The sequence below is a fragment of the Falco cherrug genome, chromosome 11, assembly GCF_023634085.1.
Source record: "Falco cherrug isolate bFalChe1 chromosome 11, bFalChe1.pri, whole genome shotgun sequence".
Classification (NCBI taxonomy): Eukaryota; Metazoa; Chordata; class Aves; order Falconiformes; family Falconidae; genus Falco; species Falco cherrug.
In genome coordinates, this window is record NC_073707.1 from 31,323,579 (window position 1) to 31,347,818 (window position 24,240).

At 40.0% G+C, this 24,240-nt stretch overlaps 1 protein-coding gene across 1 annotated transcript in view; it reads left to right on the forward strand.

Moving 5' to 3' along the window:
* Window positions 1-4,549: 4,549 nt before the first annotated feature.
* KPNA4 (karyopherin subunit alpha 4) overlaps window positions 4,550-24,240 on the forward strand; it is a 28,865-nt gene continuing 9,174 nt past the window's right edge. Inside the window, exons 1-10 of the mRNA XM_055723332.1 lie at window positions 4,550-4,888; window positions 14,358-14,402; window positions 15,256-15,345; window positions 15,436-15,465; window positions 15,545-15,597; window positions 17,903-17,998; window positions 18,121-18,206; window positions 21,548-21,634; window positions 22,711-22,880; window positions 22,973-23,017. Coding sequence (XP_055579307.1) covers window positions 4,820-4,888; window positions 14,358-14,402; window positions 15,256-15,345; window positions 15,436-15,465; window positions 15,545-15,597; window positions 17,903-17,998; window positions 18,121-18,206; window positions 21,548-21,634; window positions 22,711-22,880; window positions 22,973-23,017 — 771 coding nt within the window. The 5' untranslated portion in view covers window positions 4,550-4,819. The remainder of the gene's footprint in view (window positions 4,889-14,357; window positions 14,403-15,255; window positions 15,346-15,435; window positions 15,466-15,544; window positions 15,598-17,902; window positions 17,999-18,120; window positions 18,207-21,547; window positions 21,635-22,710; window positions 22,881-22,972; window positions 23,018-24,240) is intronic.

Here is a 24,240-nt window from a genome sequence, read left to right on the forward strand (position 1 = left end):
TATTTTTTACCTTCATAGCCTGATTAGTTATAATCTCAAGCAGGTGCCTACATGGCCAAAAAGGCCAACAACATCCTGGCTTGTATCCGAAATAGTGTGGCCAGCAGGGCTAGGGCGGTGATCGTCCCTGTGCTTGGCCCTGGTGAGGTTGCACGTCAAATACTGTGTGCAGTTTTGGACCCCTCACTACAAGACAGACACTGAGGTGCTGAAGTGTGTCCAGAGAAGGGCAACAGAGCTGGGGAAGGGGCTAGGACACAAGCCCTGTGAGGGGCGGCTGGGGGAGCTAGGGGGGTACAGCCTGAAGAAAAGGGGCTCAGGGGGGAACTGGTCACTCTCTACAACTCTGAAGGAGGCTGTAGGCAGGAGGGTCAGTCTCTTCTCCCAGGTAACAAGTGACAGGACAAGAGGAAAGGCTTCAAGCTGCACCAGGGGAGGTTTAGGCTGGATGTTAGGAAATGTTTCTTCATCAAAAGGATGGTCAAGCATTGGAACAGGCTGCCCAGGGAGGTGGTGGAATCACCATCCCTGGAAGCGTTTAGAAAACGCATAGATGCAGTGACATGGTTCAGTGGTGGGCTGGGCTGTGCCGGGTTAATGGTTGGACTTGATGATCTTAAAGGTCTTTTCTACCCCAAAATGCTTCTATGATTCTATGAGCCAAGACATAGTCAGGAAAGTAACATGCCAGTCCCAATGTACTAGAGTCCAATTTCATTATTGATAACCATGTTCTGCTGAGACAGAGCCTCAATTGTGCTTGAAGAGATGGATTCACGAAGAAACCTCCTTGGGGCCACAGAATTCTAAACTTATTCTGCAAAACTGTTTCTCAGGGACACTAAAATTATTCCTCAAAGGAAGTGACACTACAACTAGTCAGCCAATTATTGATAGATCTGTAAAATACCTTTTAATTTTGAGACCAATGACTTATGCCATTAGGTAACTGTAAGTTTTCAATACTTCTTATTTTTAGGTGAAATTGTAAAGCAATTTGGCTTGTTACAATTCTGATATTTCCTCCAGTCAGTGGAATAATTCCTCAGGAGAGGAATTTTAAATGTACAACTAGATGAGCCAGTCAGAATAACAGATTCATAGGGCTGCATCCTGATTTTTCAAATCTTTTGAAACAGTTATTAGTTAAACTTTTGTTAGTTTTAGGTATCTCTTTCTGGATTTCATACTCTTACTATGTAAAAAACTGTGGTTCAGCAAAAAGTATTAGATGACAGTTGCCAGTGTAATACTATTTTCATCATATCAGCTATGTGATTACAATAGGTATGTTCATCTAGGGCAATTTCAAAGATGACAGAGAATAAAAAATACTAAGCATTTTGCATGTCCCTGTGATACATACAACACAATCTTTAATCACAGAAGGAAGCACTGTTAAAATATGCCTGAAAATGCAGTCAAAAGCAGGGAGTTTTACTTCAGTTAATTCAAACCATTCAGATGTAAATAGAGGGTTATAAAATAAACTCAACGTAACAAAAGCCATAGCAAATATAAGAAATTTCCAGTTTGGTAACACAAAATATTTTACTTGCTGATCATTTCCTTAAACATTAAGTGCAGAAGCTAAAAGCAATGAGAAACTACCTGACAATTCTATTCAACCAATTTAAAATTGAACATGCTGGTAGAATTTATTATTTCCCAGACTTCACAAATTTCTACTGTTTACATATGTGAATATTTTTCTTGTTTCTTTACTAAAGGCTTCCTTCTGAAATGATAGCATCAGTTGGAAATACATTACTTTTGAAAAAGTGAGGTACGGTTTTGGGAGGGTTGTACTTCTATAATATTCTGTTTTCTTAAGGCAGCTGTGCTGTGATACCAATGAAAATGATTGTTAGTTAAAGAGATGTTCTTTTTTTCTTTTTCTCTATGTAGCTTCTAAAACATTGTCAAATGGACAAAGTGTACTACTTTTTAAAATGTAAATAGCCATGACAAGAAAAGGTCTTTTTTGTATATCCAGACTGCAGTGTGAAAGCGTTGCTGCACCCACAGTGGCTTTGAACAAAACAGTTTACATACTGATAGACAAGTAGCTATCCTATATGAAATACCATCAGGACTAATTAAACCTGACTGATTTACCCTACTCATATTGCTGTGACATCACTACAACATTTAGGCAACAGATGTGGCTGTGGTGACTCAGAGTCCTGTCATTTCAATCTTGATGAGAACTCTATCTAGAACAAAGCCTCATCCTCTGAGAAATCTCCCCGAGATAAAACACACATTAGCTTGTAGTCTGAAAGATCATAATCTTTGTGTTTTCACAAAGAACTAAAGCAAGTTCTCTTTTCTGATATTGGTAAGTCTCCGAGTGACTTAGTTTACAGACTTGGGAGACTGCACCTCCTATCACAGCTTTGACTTTTCTCAACAAGTATTATGGAAAATCATAAGGCCGCTGACGAAACAACGGCTCTATCAACACGCAGGACTTAACAGAGAGGAATCCTCACAACCGCTGACTTGATTTTCCAATCATTAAGAGTAAGTATAAACTACATGCAGGATGAGGGCTATATATTCCAGTGAGTGCTTCTAGTTATGAACAGAGGTACTATTCTCTGGATCAAATTACAAAAGTAGGAAAAAATTGGCATCCCCTCTGCTCTGCAAGTGTATCTATTTCTTTCAATACCCTTAACTCATTTCAATAAAAAATATCCAGGTTAGCTTAAATAGTTTGGATAGTAGCTTTTTCCCCCCTAATATTCTGGAAGACTGGAAGGAACAGATACTACTCCGAGTGTATTTTCCTCACAAGTTAAAGCTGCTTCCCAATTGTCAAAGGCATTCTGAAGTGAGCTTTGAGAAATAAAAACCCACTGGATGTTTTGTAAATAAACCACTTTGTTTTCCTGGCGACTGTTAATCTCTCTGCCCTTCCAGAAACTTTCTGTAGTCTAATTACCTGCATCACAGAAAAGCTATAGAAGTGGAACATTTATTTTGTATTTCTGAAGAGTCAGTGTCAAGAGGCAAGTTTTATCAGATGCGAGTTCCCAATGAATAATTTTTTATAGTTTGGATTTACCTGAATAAAGACAGGGATGTACTCTGATAGCCACAGTATTTGATGTAAACACAGTCTTGGTCTATGCTCAAACAAAACACATCTATGGAGTTTTCGTAGCATCGTTCCCTTTGCTGGTATGATCAATGCAAATTCAGGAATGACTTTTTGCAGCTCACCACAGTTTGTGTAACACGTAAATAATGTTGCTTATTAGAAAGCACCCTGGAAGGAAGCTTTAAGTCCCAGAAGGGAGTTTACAAAATATATGTCACAATGTCACACTGATGACTATATTCAAATGTGAGAAGCCTATCTGGTGAAAGCTCATAATTAGTTTGGAAACAGCATCCACCTACATCACCTGACAATGAGTTACAGCAGTTTCTACTGGCTGAAATCCACTGCCACTAAACCTGACTGTCATCATCAAACTGGTAAGAGACCGGCATGTAAAAAATTCTGAGACAGCAGAATCCAGAAGATGACTGCAACCTCTTTTGGACCCAAATAAACCAATCTGGCCTCTTTTCATCATGCTAGGAAACTAGAAAGATCCACGGAATCTCATCTCACTGAAAAATAATTTTGCTGTCATTTCTGATCATCCTTATCAGAAATATTTCCATCAAGTCTTGCTTGTGAACGTGGTCCACAGTTGCTGTGCAGCGTAAATGAGAATGTTGCCCAATACAGTGGAATCCTGCATACAGATGATATTAATTCCTGAGGAAAGTTTACCCATGTTTCCACAGGGCCTGCCAGAATACCTGCTGCTGTATCCTGCGCTCTACTATTTTCTTTCCAAAACCAGTTGTGCTTAGGGCCAGTCTACTAAGTGTTTGAGATTAAAATCTGGACCGTGCCAAACGTGACAGCTGCAGCGGTTCCTTTTATTCAAGTCTTTCACTTTTTCGAAACTTCAAAGGCATGCCAACGCTGACTCTCTCCCCTCAGGTGGCTCGGAGGCCCCCACGTCCTTCCCACGCCGCCCGAAGCAGCCGGGCACCCTCTTCCTGCCGTCCTGCGGCCGCAAGTAGAACAGTTTTATTTAAAAAATAAACCCCAACAAAAACCAAAAAACAAACCCAAACATTCTATTTCTTTAAAGTGGCAATAAAGCGGCGGGGGAGGAAGCGATGTCTCCGTTCCCCTGAGGGGAGCGAACGCAAAGCCCGAGTGAGGCAAAGGATAAGCTTTCCGCTAAGAAAACAGCGGGTACAAGGGGGCGCAGGCCCCGAGGAGAGCGGGGAGGGCACTACCGCCCGCCGTTCCTCCTCCCGGCGCGGCCAAACCCGCCACCCAAAATGGCGGCGGCGGCTGATGGGACCGGCCGAAACGCCTCGAAGGGCCCGCGCACCGTCACCGCGCGCGTCACGTCCCCCGCGCAGCACCCTCCCTCTGCCTCCCCTTCTCCTATTGGTCGCCGGCTTCGGACGCCGCAGCCAATCGGCGGGCGCGGCCGGCTGGCCCAGAGCGAGGCTGCCCCTCTTTCCCCCCTCCCCTCCCCCGCTCGCGCCGTTCCTCGCTCCCGGCACGTTCGGCCGCCGGGGGCAGCGGGCAGCGCCGCCCCAGGAGCGGCAGCGGCGTCTCCTCGCCTCGGCCTCACGGCTCGGCGGCGCGGCTTGACGGGTGCTGAAGCGTAAGCGGGCTCGGCGGCCGCGGAGGCGCCGGGAAGGGGGACCCCGGCGGGCTCGGGTAGGGGGTGCGGGCCCGGGAGGAGGCACAGGAGCCGCGCTCCCTCCCACCTTCCCCTCCCCGCCCGCCATGGCCGACAACGAGAAACTGGACAACCAGCGGCTGAAGAACTTCAAGAACAAAGGCCGCGACCTGGAGGTAACCGCCGCGGCGCCTCGCGGGAGGGGCCGGCCGGCCATGGCGGCGGGAGGGGGCCGCCGCCGTGTGGCGTCTTTCCTAATCCGCCGGCGAGGGGCCCGCGGCGGGGCCGCGGCCTGCGCTGCCCGCCCCGTCGAGAGGCGGGAGCGCCGCTCCCCGCCGCCCAGGGAGGGAAGGGGAGGAAGAAGAAGAAGGGGAGGCCGCGCTGTGGGGCCGGGCGCGGCCGGGCCGTTGGGCGCCGCGCGGAGACGAGAGCGACGCGGCTGAGGGGGCGACGGCTTCCGCCGCCTGCCCGGCCCCGGTGGGGCGGCCCGGGGCCTTAGCGGGGGGTGGCTTCCGCCGCCTGGCCGGCCCCGGTGGGGCGACCCCCGGGGTGGGTAGAGCTCCTGCCGCCTGCCCGGCCCCGGGACGTAGGGGGCCCTCCCTCCGCCTGGCCGGCCCCGGTGGGGCAGCCCGGGGGGCCTCAGTCGGGGTGGCTGACAGGAGCGGCCGGTGCCGCCTCCCCCGCGGTGCCGACTTGGCGTTTCGGGGCAGCTCCGGCGTGGTTCGGCCCAGCCACTCGCTTGGTAGAGGTGTTGCTTCGGTGTTTTGCTGTCTGCGACAGCAGTCGCATCTTCGTGTGGCTCTACCTCAATTTCTTGCTGGCACTTAATTATCGCTCTTTGCGCTGAGTAGCCCCTAAAAGCCTGAGTCAGGGATTAGGGCCCAGCTGGGTGTTCTGCTCTGTGCCTCTGGAAGATACTGAAGTGAATAAATGAATTATTGCCAACACTTTATACTGAAGATTATTAATAAAAATACAACCCCACCTTTTTTTTTTTTTTAAACGGGGAAAATGCTGCTGTTTTACTGTTCAGTTAGTTGAGTGTGGGAACAGTTGTGGCTTGTAGTAGGGAGCCTCTAAACTTTTTGGTGGCTGGATTGCTGCATACATTATCTGAGATGTGAAGATGCTTCCTCAACACAGTAGAAGAAATAATTAATTTAAGATTATCTCAGTAAATATTCAGATTTTAAAATTGGGTCTCAATCCTCATCCATAAGCACTTAGCTAACAGTGCTGATTGGGGAAGCCTGTGTATCATAATTTTGTCAGAATAAGGCTCTGATGAAGAAATGGGCATTGGTATTCTTGTTTCTGTTTTTCACTAGCCTCAATATGTGTCCCTATGGTTAGCATAATATTTTAATCTTTCATATGAAGGCAATTGTACACTATTTCTTTTTTGAAAGTAAGAGATGAGTTTATGTTGCTGTCATTCATTAAAACATCTGCCAAGTTTCCCATTTGGGTAATTCAGGAGTCAGTAACACCTCGATTTTTAGCTTGTCCAAGTATATTGACAGAACAATTCTGTTGTTCAGTTACGTGCAAAGTTTGGTGATGCCAAAACCACTGGAAGTGAGAATAATTACTGCAGTGATTGCTCTGTTTACTAATAAGGTTGTTAGCTGTGTTAGCGACTACTTGCTTTAGATATTAATTTGATTTTTCTATAAATTGTTTTGTTACCATTGAATAGACAACTACAAGAAAGGCATCTTTAGTTAGATGCACAGTAAAGTGTATGCTATCATAGTAAAAAATGAAATTAATGGGAAGATACAAGTTGGAGTTCATCTGTGGTTTATCTCCTTTTGCCTGCATACCAAGTTTTAAGGTAAGTTAGCTAAAGTAGGGAAGGTTCATGGTGAGCACATGCAAGTAAAGAGGATAGGTGTGTGTATGGGGAAGCAGGTAATCTGCTGATGCACTTGAACGGCCTGCTACACAGTGAAAAAGCCACTGTTGGGCCACATTAAATTTTAGATATTGACATCTATCCAACAAATCCTGGAACATATGCTTGGTACCTAAAATAACTACCGTGGATAGCTATTTTTCATACAATAGCTGAGGCTTATGGCTATCATTCTTGCTTATTAACTGCTTACACATCACATTTTTCATTAGTGTGAGAAATGTTGGTAATGTCCAGTTATAGCCAAGTATCCTATGGTAGCAACAGTTGCTAATGAGTGTTTAGTTAGTTCATAACACCTGTGTTCCTGTGCTACTTTTGGCAGAAAGATGTCTGTTAACTTCACATAGGAAGCCAACATTTGATCTTTATTTCTTTGCCCTTTATCTCTGCTGAAATTGTGCATTTAGCCATTGGTTTCTTTTACAGAACCATGATCTTTCTTTTTCCTTTTCCATGACAGTTTACCACCATTCACCATCAGCAGATAAATAATAAATCACTAGTTTTGGTGGATCCCAACTTAATAGATACTTCTAGATGCTATGGTGGGTTGCCATGTTGCAAATTACGAACTTTTTAAAAATGGTACATACATGATTCCATGTTGTTCAGAACATTGACAGTTATATTGCTGACAGGTGATGTCACATGGTACTTACCTTCCAGGCCTTACATCTTCACAGAAAGTTACTGTATATCTTGCAAAAGACAGGGGACTTCCTGCATTTTGTCTCCTGAAGTTCTAAGCATATCTTTTTAGCTTTTTGGATACTTACTGAGTTAATTTTCCAGTCCATATCAATGTGCTTCTAAAAATACAAATTCTGGCATAGGGGTTGGGGAGAAAAAAAAACCCCCAACACATGCACACCTGTTTTACATAAGGTGTTTAGCAAAATTCCTTCATATGCTTAAGTATTAGGTAAACATGCATGCATGGACATGTTATGTTGTAAACAATTGCTGCCATGTGTTAGAAGATGACAGATTGGTGGCGACGCTGGGAATAGAGAGATTTGTTGTGACCAGAAGTATAAAATGCCTGCTTGTCTTTTTTTCTTATTTATAGTACTGCTCGAAGAAATATTCTGTGTAATGAACTTTTTAATATCAGAAGAGTTTGTGCTGTGAGAGCAATAATTAGTGGCTAATACACAGGCAGTATCTCTGTGTAGTGTTTTAAGATTTCTAGTCTTGTATGTACAGTATTCTGTTAAGGTTTTCCAAGATTTAAAGAGTTGTTAGAGCTGTGAGGAAAAAATCTGTATTCTTGCAGCACAAAAAGGAGCTAGCCTTACAGAACTGCAGAAGTGGTCACACTTTTTTTAACATCCAGAACCAGAATCTTACTCAAACAAATGCCCATTGGGACTCTTAGACAAAATTATGCAAATACCTACTAGGAAAGCTAGTTGAGGTAACTTTTTTCCTTCTGTGTCTTCAATGAGGAACAGGTTTTACTTGGGCTTTTTTTTTTTTTTCTTGAATAAGAAAGGATGAGCTGTTTTTTTTCTGTTGTGGATATGGCTGTGGTGATGACCAATTTTCTTTCCAATGTTTGTTTTTAATTGTAGTACCATAGACCTTGGAATCAAATACTAGATCTTTACTATACAAAGGCCAGGATAAATGCAAATGGTTCACTGTTTGCAACATACATAGTTTTATGTACATTTTGGTTTTGAGTAATTGCTGCTTAGTACTGCATGTTAGGGGTCTCAAGTATGACCTTACTTCTGGGAATATTTGGGGTGGTGTTTTTGTTTGCTTCATTTTGTTTTATCGTGTTATTCAACACTTCATTTTCTATTGCTGATTATTGTCTGCAACAGCACACAAATTTGACATTAGGTTTTTTGAAATAAAATTAAAATTTTCATGCATATTGTTTCTCTAGAAATACTGAAAGAAACTGATGAGTTTCTGCTGGCCTTTTCTTTCCTGACTTGCTTGTGTTGCTGGGTGAGAGATGAAGAATTGCTTTAGTAGTGCCAGCACAGGAGAAGTGTCAAATAGATCTTTCTGCTCTGTAACTGAGAGACTCGTGATGTGAAATGACGATAATATTGTGATGCAGAGTACTTCAAAACTAATTTTGGAGCACCCACTGAATCTAGATGTTTTAAGATCACCAATGTCAAGATTTTGAAGAGTTGGCAGTGGTGTTTACTGGCCTTGTAATGACAACAGTGTATCTGAGAGCACCAAGGAAGCTTCAGGGGATTGAAGGAAAGGTAGTATTATGAGAGATACTGGATATCACAGGTGGGTAGAATCTTTTCAACCTTTTTCTGTATCCCACACAAAATAGTTTGGTTGGGATTGAAACATGGAGGAACTCAAGGAATTTCACTCATGGAGTTAGTTAAAAATAGGTTCCTTTAAGATGACTTGTCATTCTGTGGTGAAGCTCATACATTTTGTCATTTAAAAATCTTACTCAGATATTTGTTTGTATAAGGCATTTTATTTGGCATGTACAGCTTCTCCAGGAAGAACTAGAATGACAGCATGTGCAGTGACATACTGATTTTTATTTACTTGCTTGTAACTGAGAGTCCCATTATAATTCTGAAGGTGGAATAGTTGCTGAGATGTGTTTTCTGGTGGTATCTTGTAGAAGTTGTGTTGGGTTTAAAATCCCATAGCATTTTTATCGGTGATCTTCAGAGTAGACTTTATTGCTCCAGTTAGCAAATGAGCTAGGATTAATATAGGAGGGAAATAATGGATAGCGGAGGGCCTGAATCACTTGATTAAACTGAATGTGAAGAGTATGGCTTTTCACCAAGTACAAATACAAAGGTGCATGTGTCTCTGAAGGGTTTTTTCCTTGTGTTTTTCAGTGCCTTTTAGGCCTATGAAGGACAAGTTTCTTAGTCGTTGCTGTGTTCACTGCACTGGATGTTCTGGGCTGTAGACTAGTCTTCTCCAGCTGTGGTCTGCAGACTGAGTGCTTTCTGAGTAGCTAGGCTAGTAAGCAAGCAGTTTATGCACAGGGCCTTAGTAAGTGGTATTTTAAAAATAAAATAATTGAAAATCCCATCCAGTTCACAAAAGGTTTTGGAGGTAAATGGTAGTTGGTTTCCACACATATGCCCCCCACCTGCTTTGTGTGGGTTTTTTAGTTTGTATTTTGAATCATAGACAGGCTAGTGCTAGTGTGGAGTAGCAACTTTCTAGGAAGGAAAGATGGCTCAAGTAGCTCTGCTTTGAAGTAACTTGTTGCCTTTACAGTTTCACAATCGAAGCAACTTGCCTTTGGAAACAGCTCACTAGAATGAGAAGACTAGGTGAAGTTCTACCATTATTTGTATGCTGTCAGACCTTCCTGTTGTAGGTGTGTAAACAGAGCTACTGTTTAAAACCCGCCCCACAAAACAGTAAAGATGGGCTAGGTGTGTGATAGTCTTGAGTTTCTGAGAAGCAGTGATTCAGAGAAAAAAGTGGAAGAGGGATCAGGATATGTTAGCTGAACACGAGCTCCAGGTGTATGCTAGTGTACTTGGAAAGGGCTAAGTGTGGAGCATAGAACACCTAAGTGTGGAGCATAGAACACTTGTTCTGTTCCTGGCATTGTGAAAAACACTAGAAATTATCAGGACCCTGCAGGTATCAGTTAATGCACAAGATTTTAATGATAAGCTGAAGGGCTCAGTAATGACTAATGGTCAGAAAATAGCCCTTACGATAAAACATAAGCTAAATATAATTGAAAAAAGGAGGATGGAGAGGGGTAGCAATCATAGGCTGACAGAAATAGATTTGATCATTTGATTCTTTGATGTAGCAAATGAAGAACAGGATCCAGTGACTGAAAGAGCCACATGAATTCATACTGAAGTGATGCATGATTTTATATTGGAACACTTTCCAAGGACCATTTTGAATTCTGTTTCTAGAAACTTTTAAGTTGGGAGTGGTTTCGTACTCACAGTTGAGAAGTGATTCAGAGAATTCTTAACAATCAAGCCAAATCTTAAACAGAACAGAAAGGAGAATCTAGCTTTATAATGCCACTTGCCAAGAAAGTGCTATACCTGAGTTTCTGCCTTTTGAGCTGTTTTCCAAAAGGTGACACAAGTTGGTCTTGAGTCTGTTTGTCATTTTAGTTTCCCCAAACTAAATATCCAATTTCTAGGCTGAGGTGATGGGGCTGTGAAACTAGACAGAGCTAACTTCAGTTCTTATTTCTGGGAGAGCAGTGGCAGGTTGACCAGTGAACCAACTACTGTTTACACAGAAAATTATTTTAGTGGAGCCCCATTTTGGTAAATTGTTCTTAAGAGTGACTTGATTGGTTGCTTGTCTTTCATGTGAAGGCTTCTGAGAGTCCAAGGTATGCTGGTCCTTTTCAGAAATAGGCAGGAATTTAAACCAAGGGCCTGTCAGCTTATGTCTGGAGGGAGAACATTCTTCTAGCAGATTGTTGATGAAGTTTCAGGATTATTTTTTAAAGTCTGATCAACTGCAAATATGATTTTTCAAGTAAAGAAACTTCTAAATGACACACCTGAGGTTTTTTTTTCTCTGAGTACTTGTTTCAGCCCTGCTCACTTCTCCCCATATCTGTCACATACATATGCATATATGCTTGTCCTGAAGATGTGTTACCATCTGAGTTAGAATAACTTTCCTTTTTGGATCACAGTAATTTTAACTATTACTTTTTAATATCCTTTCCATCTTACGTGCCTTTATAGTTTGTGTTCTAGCAATTCAGTCTTCTACTCCTTGAAAACATATGTTGGGTCTTGCTGTTGGTTAGCAACAGCTTTTCTGTGACAAGCAATGTCATTATTGAAGTCTGGTGAGAGGAATCCTTGCAGTACAGCTTTTTGATAGGTAGGCTTGTTTTGTTAGGTTGCAGTAACAGTTGTGGATTGGGAAGGCATTAATGAAGTCTTGTGAGATCATCAGGGGCTTGGTACAATTCTGCAGCCTTCTTTCCAGAGTTTTTCCTCAATTTATTTTCTTCTTGAATAGGCCAATTAGTAGACTTCCAAGAAGCTACACTGAGCACTCCATTACTACAGGCTCTTGCTCTCAGTCTCTGAAGTCAGTTGTAAAGTTGCAGCTTCTTTCTGAAGCCTCTGAATGGTGGGTGGTATCCAGAGGTGTATCAGCTTCTCTGGGAGGGCAATAGCACTTTGAGCACATATAAATGACTATTGAGTGCCTCTTGCCTTCACCTCTGTCTTTGGAGTTGCTGTTCATCCTTCAGGTGGGGCACACTTCTTTGCTGCTGAACCCTAGGCAATGCTTTCTGGGCTCAAGTTGTGTAATGCTGACCCGCAGTCGCTGGAGTCCTGCGATGTATGCAGCTGCGCGGGGGATTTGGCGCCGCAGCATTGAAGTGATACGCGCTTCAGAGAGCTGAAGCACAGACTGACGGGTGATGCCACCAGTAGTCTGTAATCAAACATTAACAAATGCATGTGTAGGAAGATAGCTGCTGGAGAAACTTCTCTCCATTTTGTGTCAATATAGAAGCTTGAGTTGGAGCTATTGCACAGTATTACAACTTCTTTTATGTATTTATAAGACAGGTATTATATTGATTCAGAGAACATGTATTGGACTAGAAAAGTGTCTATTTTTTCCTCTTTAGAGATTACACCTTTGTGATTCTCACAGTTGCTTGAAGAGCTCTAAGAAATATTCGAAAAGCTTATCTGGCTTTGGGGAGAGTAAGTCCATAGCACTGGAATAAAACTTAACTGCATACTGGTAGTGCTCAGTGTTAGCTGTTGACCTCATGTAGTAGACATGACTTTTTACAGGTTTAAAGCTGCAAAAGCCATGAATCTAAGCTGAATTACTCAGCTATTAATTCTAATTTTGATTGACCAATTGAGTTAACATTCTTTAAAGATGCACATGTTTTCCTGGAAACTTGTTTTGGTGTGTTTAGTGTGGGACAGTCTGTACTTGCTGCTTATGGCTCTTATCTAGTCATTCCAGGTGCTGCAGCTGCATTAGGTAGGTATGCTTGTATATTTTGCCTTTTTTTTTTTTAGTGGGAAGCTATTGTTGCATTGGGCAGGTTGTTTTTTAACTGTTATTTTGGTCATCAAGCAATGAAAAGTTCTACCTCCAAAGCAGTGGGGAACTGTCCCTTCTTTTTCATTTGCATGCTTTCCAGCCCTTTTCTTTTCCTTGTAAGTTCTTCTTTTGAAAAGGCAAACTGTCTTGCTCAGAGCTAGAAATGCGATTCTGATGAAATGCACATTTTCAATAAAAATAATTGTGCTCCTGAAAGTAAAGCTTTTAATCCTTACCTTCAGAACTGCTTGCTTATTGCTGAGATCTCTTAGCTATTGCTTTTTCTTGTATTCAGTGTTAATGTGGTCCCTTATGCTCTTGGATTTCAGACTTTTTTTGGGCTTGTGAACAGTTAAGTCACAATAAAAATGCAATTGTTTTTACGGTGAATGAGAATAGTGAAGTTAAAGTTCAAAGTGTAGAATAAAATCAATATAGACTGATTTTCTATTTCCACTTTGCACTTACACAAGCAGTAGTAAACCAATTTATGTATGTTTACAATTGATTTTTTCCTCCTGAATATTCTTAATAGGAACTGTAGGGAAAATGACAAAAAAACCCACCTGCTTTTACTGTGCCAAGGGTTTTATGTTGTTTTCATTTATAAGTAATATTTTTGTAACTCAGCTTTGCCTTACTAGGTCTCTTAATTTGAACTTGTTTATAAAGCTGTTGCACAAGGCTAGTACTGCTTCATACAATAATAGAAACATGTGCATATCAGAAACATGTGAAACCTGTAAATTTACTTTGTGGCTGTTTTGTCCCAGATATCTTTGTGGAGGTTTGGGGGAGCAAGAGCTCCTGTAGAACTTTGCCACCTTTTGTGTCTGGAAGGGTCCACTTGGGGTGCTGCACATGCATGAGAAGCCTGGTAGGCATCCTTCCAGAAACGGCCTGGTGTTGTCCACATCTGTTTATTCTGAAGAATTACATTATTGAAATTCTTTTTTCTTTAGCAGTTGTACTTTGTTTAGGTGAAGGACTACCTGCACAGCCTGAACTTAAACTTCTGTTTTTCAGTGTATCTGTATGGTGACAGTTACCTGTTAGCAATGAATTGTGCTCCTTGCTGGTTTCTGGCTGGTCAGTGGGCCTGCTATGTAGTCCAGGCCCTGGGAATCACCCAGTTCCCCACTACTCTGAGGAAGTAAGATGTTCTTAGTTAGGCGTGTAGCTAGGCAGTTCTGCTTGACTTTGACTTTACAGTTTTCAAGTGTACCAGTATGCCTTTCTGTAAAAGTGGCAGCTTTGACTCATGCCGTATCCCTGTCTGTATGTTAAAAAAAGCCTTAAATCAAGAAAAGGCTATAAATGTTGGGCAACCTTTGTGTGCTTTCTGTTAGTTTGTCATGGTGTTTTTGATGGCAGTGGTTTTTGCACAACTTCTTTCAGCATTGCCCTTTGTTAAAAGACAGTTGTTTATTCCTGATTGTGAACTCTTTTTTTTTTTTTTTCGACATGAAGACATAGGGGACTCTGTTTTACTCTGAAATAATACAGGCAGGTGTAATAGTTACCTCCATTTCTTGTTGGATATCTACTTCTGTAATGAAAATTAAATCCTGCTTGTATAAGTCCTGTTTCAAGCGCATGAAAAATAGTTGTGCAAGAACTTTCTGAATTACTTGGTATAGATTCAGAACATAATGTGCTTTGATCTTGATCCTTTTCAGACTATGAGAAGACAAAGGAATGAAGTTGTTGTGGAGTTGAGAAAGGTGAGATGACCTAGCATTATTCTTACAGATGGTATTTGGCTATGTTTATATTTCATAAAATTTTCGGAGTTTTTGTTAAAGGCTTAAAAAAACCCCATCCCTATTATGTGTTCTTTCCATAGTCCAGTAAGATCATAATTATTAAACTATCTATTTGTCTTTACAGATTCTGTGAAGGTAATTTAGCTTGGAAGGAAGTTCTAAAGTTACCATACCTTGTACTAGAAGTTCCTTATTATTTTTCCTAAAACCCAATTTTATCTGTAACCTACTGAAGGGAAGAATTCTTGCTCCTCCAGCTAGGTTTTCAATTCTAAAAACTTAGTAAAAAAAACCCCTTGGTTTTTACTTTGAAAATGACTTCCTGCTAATCTGTAGACAGAAAGCTATTTTTTTCCCCAAAACAGTAGTTCAACACAGAAATAAGAGTGGAAGAGTATGTGTGTGAAGCTGGCACTGTTTAAAATTGTTGGAAAACTAGCTCTTGAGACAAGTAATCATAACTTGAATAATTTTACTTATGAGATGAACAGAAAACTAGCCTTATGTTATAAATAATGATGGATAGGTTGTAATGTCAGTGTTGATGGATGTGTGCACGTGAAACTCCCAGCAAAAGTAGTTACTACTGTAGATGAAGTTGGGTGGAGGATTTTTCTAGGAAGAAGTGATTTTCAAAATGTGCTTCTCTATGTAGTCCTTTCCAACTAGTTGTGTGTTGGAAATTTTAACAGTATCAATGAAAGCATGTTTATGATGTGTGTCTAAAACAGAAGCTTCTATACCCTTCCTAACACCCTCCAAACCTCCAAAATCAAAGTTTTAAAGGTATTAAATAATTTTTCTTTTTAAGAACAAAAGAGATGAACATCTTCTAAAGAGGAGAAATGTTCCCCATGAAGATATCTGTGAAGATTCCGATATAGATGGTGACTTTAGAGTGGTAAGGATTAATTAACTGTCAAGCATGTCTTCTTTTTATGTATTTAAAATACATTTCTAATTTCTAACTGCCTTTGTCTCTGTTTTCTAGCAAAACACTTCTTTGGAGGCAATAGTACAGGTAAAAAAATTGAATTGTTTGAACATTCTTAATGTCATGGTGACAGACATGTGAAAAGTCTAAATTCTCTTTATTTTAGAATGCTTCAAGTGACAACCAGGGTATACAGTTAAGTGCTGTGCAGGCTGCAAGGTAAGAACACTTTTCTCAAATACACTATTTTTATTCTTATTTTATCATGCTCTTAAATTCAGAAAATGTGTTCTAGCTTAACTAGAAAAAGTATGTCATTTACTGATTTCAGAAAGGTAAATTGATAGATAAAACTTCACCAAAAAAACCAACAACCCACCTAGTCTTTGAAATAGTCAGGTTTTTCATTATGTATAAAGACTAGGATTTATTAGTGTGATACTTGATGCTTCTCACAAGTAGAGTAAAATGTACGATTAGGAGGACTATGAAGTCTTTAAGGATGGAAAGAACCAGCATAATCCTTTTTGCAGTTTTGTCATGGATTAGGCCACTAAAACCACTTTTCACTTCAAGAAGAATTCCATGTAGTTGAATATATTCAAGAAGTGATCTTAAAAATACTCTTAGAAACTTTGCTTGCATAAATTCAGTGTTTAACTGTCATTTTGTGAGCTACTGGGTGGGTTTTTTTGTTGTTGTAGCAGAAAGGTACAACTTTGTTTACCCTCTGTGGTCAAGGGGGTGGATTCAAGTGAAAGGGGAAACTTTCAGATCATAGGGAAGTCAGGTGAATTGGAAGTCACTTGACTTTTGGAAGTTAATGTGTTCAGAACTGATAGGGGCAAAGTCAGTTTCCATGCCCATTGCCACTGGGCAGTTTGCCTTCATTAAAAAGTTCCCTCAACTCAAGGTAGCATCATGTAGACCATGCTGCTTACTACAGCTGTTCTAAACCAGGTTAGACAAAAGTACACTGAATTAAGCCTGATGTAAAATGAAATGGGCATGTCCATGTGGATTTCACTATTGTAACCGTCAATTTAAAATTGAAAACTAATTTAAAATCAAGGCAATGTAGTTTACATTTCTGAAAAGGCACTAAGGTACATTTTAGAGAGGAAAACAAATGTTTTTGTCTTGAGTCTGTACCATGCTTTGGTCTGAAGGTGAAACGGGAAGGAGAAATCTTGCCTGGGTCTAACCCCCAGAACATACGACTGGAATATGAGGAGTGGAAGAGTGATTAGAAGTGCTTAAGAAAAGCAAAACCCAAACAACAACAAAAACATTCTCACACACACGCAACCCCCCACCACCCTCAAGTTTTATTTATATATTCTTGTAGTAGAGTTCCCTACCTGTGTGAGCAGGTAGTCTGTGAGCAGACTGCATGATGATTGTTTTGTCACTGTACAAAAATCAGGATTAAGATTCTGCAAGTAGACATTTGTTCCTTATTTTTATAAGCTTGTGTAAATTGTCTTCACTTCCAAAAGGAATCTCCTTTACTTAGTTGGAAGTTGAAGGTGCATATATGATTATTACAAGAGCCTTCACATAATCTGGGTTCACATTCTCGCTATTGTGATGACTTAGTTTTCTGAGGTATTTTGTTCTGCAGCTCTTGCTCTTCATCTCCTGTTCTTTTGCCCCTTTAACACACCACTGATAACTTTCAGGGTAACGCAGCAGTGAAAAGTTGGTTTCTAGTTTCTGAGTTCTTCAGGCCTTCTGCGTGTTTGTGAATAGGCTGGTATGTGAAGACATGACTGTATATAATCTCTCTTCCCACTGCTAGTAGAAGTTTGGTGTGACAGCCCAAGTTGTTGCCTCCAAGAAGTTTCCTTCATTCTCCTGCATTCCTTAGCTGTAGAAAGGTGAAGCTAAAGCGATTGAAAACTGAAATTTGTACACTTCTGTTCTTTGCAGTAGTACTTTGTGAATCCTTGCTGTCTGACGTTATGTCCTTAGTAAAGAAACAAGTTTCTGCCTTTCCCATCAAAGCAGCCATATTTTGTTGATCTCCCATGTTGGGTGGAGGAGGAAGAAGCTTTAGGAGGGTGTAACTGAGTAACTAGTGATGTTTATTTTACTGACTGGTAATAAACTTCAAAAGTAGTCAAAGAAAACATGGCAACTGAAATGGGCAATGAATATAATGACTTCAGTTTTTCAGTAGTTCAGTTTTTCAATTTTGAGGACTAGTTATTGTTGCTTAAAGTGGAGAAAACAAATCCTGCTTGGTCTTTGAGAGTATGAAACACACTGGGGAAACACTTCCCAGCCCAGAAGGTAGTGCAGCACTGGAACAGTTTGTCAGGGGAGATTGTTGGATCTCTGTGCTTGGAGGTTTCCAAAACTAAACCAAGGGAAGCCATTACTGACCTGATCTAGTGTCGGCAGTAATCCCACTTTGAGTGGGAGGGTTGGGCTAGACAGCCTCCAGAGATCCTTTACAGTCATGACTTCTCATTCTGTGATTTGCCTGTTAAGCCTTGTGTTTTCTCCTTTTCCTAAACAGAAAACTGCTTTCCAGTGATCGCAATCCACCAATTGACGATCTAATAAAATCAGGAATATTACCTATTTTAGTGCACTGTCTTGAAAGAGATGACAAGTGAGTATTTCTGAAACTCCAGAATGTTTTAATTGTTGCCAGAATTCTTGGTATTTAGCTAATGTGCCTATGGCATCTGATTTGAAAACTCATTTAACAATTTTTTTTTTCTTACTTTGCAGTCCTTCTTTACAGTTTGAAGCTGCATGGGCTTTGACAAACATTGCCTCTGGAACCTCTGAGCAAACACAGGCAGTAGTTCAATCTAGTAAGTCCCAACAGTATTTGATCATTGATAAAGCACGCACTGTAGCTTCCACAAAAATAAGATCATCTGAATGATACTGTAAAGAGCATCCACACTCCTGTTCCTCTCTATCTCAAGCATGTTCACCAATCCACATGATAGGGTTGGTCCTTTCATGCGATAGCCAGGATGGTTGAAATTGAGTTGTCAATCACAGGCACGTCGCTGAAGGACCTGCCCATGAAGTCTCCTGCCAGATGTTCTACCTCTTCTCTGGCAAGCAGCATCAATTGAAGCGCACACCTGCTTTTGTTCTTCATTTTCTCAGATTTTAAATTCATTTGGGTTTCCCAATGGTGAGTAATGTCTTCTGGAAACTCACACTATTTTAGCAGAGTCGATATCTGCTGGTTTCCAGTTTTCAAACTTCAAAAAACCCAACAAAAAAACTTGAAACAAAACCAAACCAAAAAAAAAACCACCTAAAAAAACTCCCATGGAGGGATTTCCTATCTTACTGTGAAGAGGGAGGAAAAGATGCGGACCAAGTTCAGAGGGTGCTTGACATCGAATTCTCTTACAAACTGAAGTTGAAGAAAAAACGCTGTCCTTTATATTTTGAGGAATCTGAAGCACGGAAAGGAGTTGTTGTTGGACTTGGAATCTGAGTTGCCAAGCAAAGCAAACCTTCTTCTGTACTCTAAACATGTCCTAAGTCAAAGTAGTATTTGTGTTGATAAAGCAGAATTTAGGAGAAGTGTCTGCAGACTTTTGAAGTCAATGAATAAAACAGCAGAGCTTCTTGAGACCTATGGAAGAAGCAAACATACAGTAAAACAAACTTTTGTCTAAAATTTATGGAAAAAAAAAAATACGTTAAACTTATATTATGTGAGATACCAGTAGCTTTAATGGTTGGAATCAGTGTTATATTGCAGTGCATGCTGCTGATACCATTAAACATGCTGTTCTTCCAACAATGAAGAGACATAGAATTACGTGTGATCTTTTTTGTGTGTTTTCCCCCACCACAACCATCATATATTGACTTTTTAGAACTACTTGGAACTGTTATTCAATATAGTAAGTACAGTTTCTAAGACATGTGGTGGTTTGTTTGTTGAAATGTCAATGTTTGTTATATTCCATGGCTGGCTTTTTCTCTTCAGTGATCAAAGAAGATTGTTTCTTTTTTGTTGTTAGTGCTAACCGGTTACAGGCTTCTCACAAACTGTGTATTATTGGCTTTATGCTTAGAAAAAAAAGAAGTATTCATAAGAAAGCTCTTAGCACTATCTTCTCTGTTAAATGGCTGCATGTGTTTCAGAAATCTTTAAATGGAAAAATAGGTTAATTCTCCACAGCAGATGTGAAGGAATTTAAGGCAGGCAGCTTCAGCTTAAAGGATTCTTTTTTCTAAATGGGAATGTATGTTTTGAGATTGCTTTGGTTGCAAGGTCAGTTGCCTTTTGCTTTTACAAACTCTGTGTTAAGAGCCTGTTAACTTTGGTATAGCTTGGATTTGACCACTATAGTATGCATCTTTGCTCATACTTTTAACTTCCCTTTTTCTCATCCTCCTCCTCTTCCTTTCCCAGTTGCATCCTCAGTTTTCTTTTGGAAATCTAATGAATGTATAATCTGTCCCACACCTCTGATCTGGAACACTTCTTTTTATTTAAACCTGCCTTATCAGTGGATGAAAGATGAGTACCAAGTGTAGTAGTTCTTTCAGTGATGATCTCTGATTTAGCTAGGTCTGCATGTATGCACTGTGTTAGCCAATTGAATAGCTATAATAGAAGAAACTATGGTTTATATCTTGCAATGATTTATTTCAATGAAAAAGGTGGTCTGCTGTAATCTTTCCAAAACTACTTATGAATATGCTTGCTGGGGACGTTTTTTCTACAGGCATACAGGCATTGTAAAGTACTTTTATTTAGTAGGAAATACGGAATCTATTGTGATTTGTTATTTCTCTAGCAAAACATGATTTACATTGAGAGAATCTCGCTAAAAATATGAGCCTCTCGAAATGTGACCTAAAGTAAGTGACTGTTTCATACAGACTAATCTGTCATAGCAAATCATGTAAGCGAGCGCATTTCATGCTGGTGATAAAAGAATCCTAAGGATCAGTTATCTAAATGCGGTGCATGTAGAATGTGTTTGAAACACTGGTTTAGCTTTAGTTCTAAATATTGCGAGCATTCTCCTGTCTGACACCAACATAGGGTAGAGGAGTAGCTGCCTTGATAACAGTTGTGGAGTTCTGTGTGTTGCCTTCTGAATCCCTTTCTTACTGCTCAGTCAGTTGGCTTTTTTCTGAACAGTCTCTTCTGAAGTGGTCAGTTAGGTTATGCCAGTATGTTAGATAATGGGTCGCAAATTGAGTAGAGTCAAAACTTGTGATATAAAAGGAGACTTCACATTGAGGAGTGCATCTGTTAGCTTTCAGGAGACCAAGGTAACTAGATTTGTAGAAACGGCTGCTGTTGCTGTACACGTACCTTCATAACGGTTATCAAAAGATACTGCATGTAGAGTTGGAAATGTTAGGGAAAAGTACGCAATGGCCTGGTGCTTAGTAGTGCATCTGTATTGGCAGCAGAGGTTCTTTTGGTGCAGTTTACCTTGCACAGCTACTTGTGTGTGCTTGATCAACCAGATTTCCTGGTGGTAGAGCCACAGGTGAAGTTGTGCACTGAAGTGCTGCCTGGAGCTCTGCACTGGCAATGTATACAGAAGATCCCTCAGTAGTTAGCTTTCTGCAAGTACTAGGACCAGCAACTGGCACATACTTTACTACTGGTAAAGATGTGATGGAGGCGTATGAGGTACTGTAAATCAGTAAGATTGAAACAAATTAAATTCCTGTCCTGCCGCCTTCACTACATTGCCAGTCAATAACGTAGCTGTGTACCTGCTCACTGTTAAGTAGGCTAATTTGAGCGAGTGAGGTTGGTCTTAAACAGTTACTGCTTTGCTGTTGGTTCTGATAGAAATAACACAGAATTTCTAAATTCAATACATATAACTAAATTTGGAGTCCTAACAAGCTTCAGTAAGCGTTTGAGACTTGCAAACAAATTAAAATGCTGGGTTATTTTAAGAGTTGCTTTAATAATATTCTGAAATGTGGGCTCTGTAAGAAAGTGCAGTAAAGGAAGAATTGTTACAGCGTGGTTTATTTCAGTAAGAAGTTAGTAAAGTTTTGACCAATACTTAACCAGGAGAAAAATTTCTCATGCAGTACTGAAACTTAAGAGCTGATTATGTGAACTATTTTGTCTTTTGAGAGATGTATTTAAACTTCAGTTTACTTAACAGTTGCATGGGGTTTTGTTTGTATCTTTCAGATGCTGTGCCGCTTTTTCTGAGACTGCTGCATTCACCTCATCAAAATGTTTGTGAGCAAGCTGTATGGGCTCTAGGAAATATCATAGGTTTGTGTTACTCCTGCTGCTAAAAACTTCGAAGTTCCTTTTGGTATTGAATGAATAAAATAGGTAGGGTTTTGTGTCTTAAATTTGGAGGTGTTCAACTATGAGACAAAAGGCAGCTGTTAGACTGGCAGTTACCCTGTTCTTCCTCTTGTCTCTGTTGTGTATCAATGGTGTGTACCCAAAACCACATGCCTACATACTTTCTCTCCAGGTACAGGAAAAAGAATTACTGGCAAACAGATGTGCAGATTGTTAAAACAAAAACTGTTCTGCATTGAGTTCTGAAGTTTTGCTTGAGCTTACATACATTGTGTTGAATTCAAGATAAGTTGTGATCATTCGATCTTTCATTTGATTTTTCTTTTTGTGCAAGTATTAGCTTGGTGGTTTACAGCCCTGACTATGTTTGTAGTGCTTGAGGACTAATACTGGTTCTGACATACTGGGATTTCGGCAGTCTGATGTTTTAGAAATGCCTAGTCCTTAAGAGGGAGACCAACAAAATCACAGTATTGCAACTGCCTGAAGCTGTTAGTGATATGTGTGCAGTACACGTCAGATGCTGCTTTCGAGTCAATGGTAGTGATACCTAGGCAGTGATGAAAGTGTGCTTATCTTTCAGATATGAAGATGACAGTATCTGTTCAGGCAATTTTCACCTACTCTTGGGATATTTTAGTATTGATTATAAACTTTGTGAAGGGATCTTCAGGAATACATTGGGCTATCAACAGTTCTCGGTGGTTTGGCATTGTCTACCACCACCCCAGCCTGTACATCTGCTATAAATTATGGAATACCTTTTCTGTTAAGAATTTAGCTACATTTAGTGATTAGTTCAAAATGCAGCAATTAGGGAGGCAGCCACAGGTCTTTCTAAAGCTTTATATAAATGTCTTTATGATGGATGTATATCTAGAGGTACATATCTCTGTACTTAACATGCGTCTTTCCAAGGCAAATATTCTTTAACCTTGTATGCATTTTAAATAGCTGAAGTTTAAGTGTGCCGATGTCAGATTTTTTGTGAATGGTGTAGGATGATCTTTTTCTTCGTAATCCTTTCTCTCAAACAGGTGATGGACCCCAGTGTAGAGATTATGTTATTAGTCTTGGAGTAGTGAAACCACTGCTGTCCTTCATCAGCCCATCTATTCCCATAACTTTCTTAAGAAATGTTACTTGGGTCATGGTCAATTTGTGCCGTCACAAAGATCCTCCACCGCCGATGGAAACCATTCAGGAGGTGACTGAATTATTCACTGTTCAGTGTAAATAAACTGAAATTGAGTGTCTGCCTGACTTAAAAATAACGCAGATGCTTTTTTTCCTCCTTAGATCCTTCCAGCGCTCTGTGTTTTAATTCACCACACAGATGTAAATGTAAGTAATGCCACTTAAAGCCAGTTTTGTGTTCTGGTATATTTTTCTAGCTGAAGTATAAAGCTTTTCATAATTAACTTTTTTCATTAAAAAGAATATCCCTTTTGTTACTGCAAACTTAATTTGGTATCTTCTAATAACTGCTTATTTTTAAGTATCAGTTACGATTTTTTGCCTGGTATTTCTCTGTATATTTGCAAATATTCACTTGCATGTAATTTCCGTACACTTACAAATAAAATGCATTTTCAGTTACATTTCTGTGAACATTCATGTGCAGATACAGGATTTTTTTTTGACTAGCATGTAAGTTTGCGGTTGCAATAAAAAACTGTAAATGAAAGAGAAACTACTGTCTGCATATGTAAAATGTTAGCTTTAGATATAATTTGAGGTGTTAAATATGAATATTAGGTTATTTTAATAGTGAAGTAAATGAGCAAGACTACTGAAATTATGAAATAAGTTAGCTTTTTGCCTAAGCAAGTTGGAATGGTTTAACTTCCTTTGCTTTCTAGTGAAGTTGTAGCTCAGTTGTCTTAAGTTATTGGCAATAGAGCTGTAACAAATTATACGGAAGTGTATTAACTAATGTTTGCATAGTAATTATAGTATTTCATTTCTTGTATGTAAGTAGGTGAAATTAAGTTTACTTGAATTTTTTTGAAACAGCTGTATTTGTGAATCAGTCAAGAGTTACCAGCTGAAACAATGCTTGCTCATTGTCTTTGTAAGCTGTCACTTGGAATGTTCAGATTTACTGCTCTTTAAATTGGCTTTTCTGTGTGTGAATACACGCATGTATGCACAGAGAGGAAATTCAGTCTAGGTGCTGCTGTGCCAGATGTTTAACAAAATATCACAGCTTTTTCTTAAACTTTGGAATGCCAAGAAAAAAATTAACTTGATGCCATAGGATGTACGTTGGTCTGAGAGTACCAAATGCTCACAGTTTAATATTTGCTAGGGCTTTATCTCCCTTCCAGGGTGAGTCTTTCCTGTCTCACATTGTGTACCAGTACTTCATGAAAAGAGCAGAAATAATGGAATTGCTTTTATATCCTTCAGAATTTAAGCTGTAGTGAGCAGTTTAGCTGTTGGTTGGCCGTTTTTTTAATCTCTGTGTGTTCTTTGGAGCTAGAACAGGTTGAACAGCAGTTGTATTTCAAACTTGTGTAGAGCGGAATGTATGAAGCTTGTAGAACAAAGTGGGGTTTTGCTGT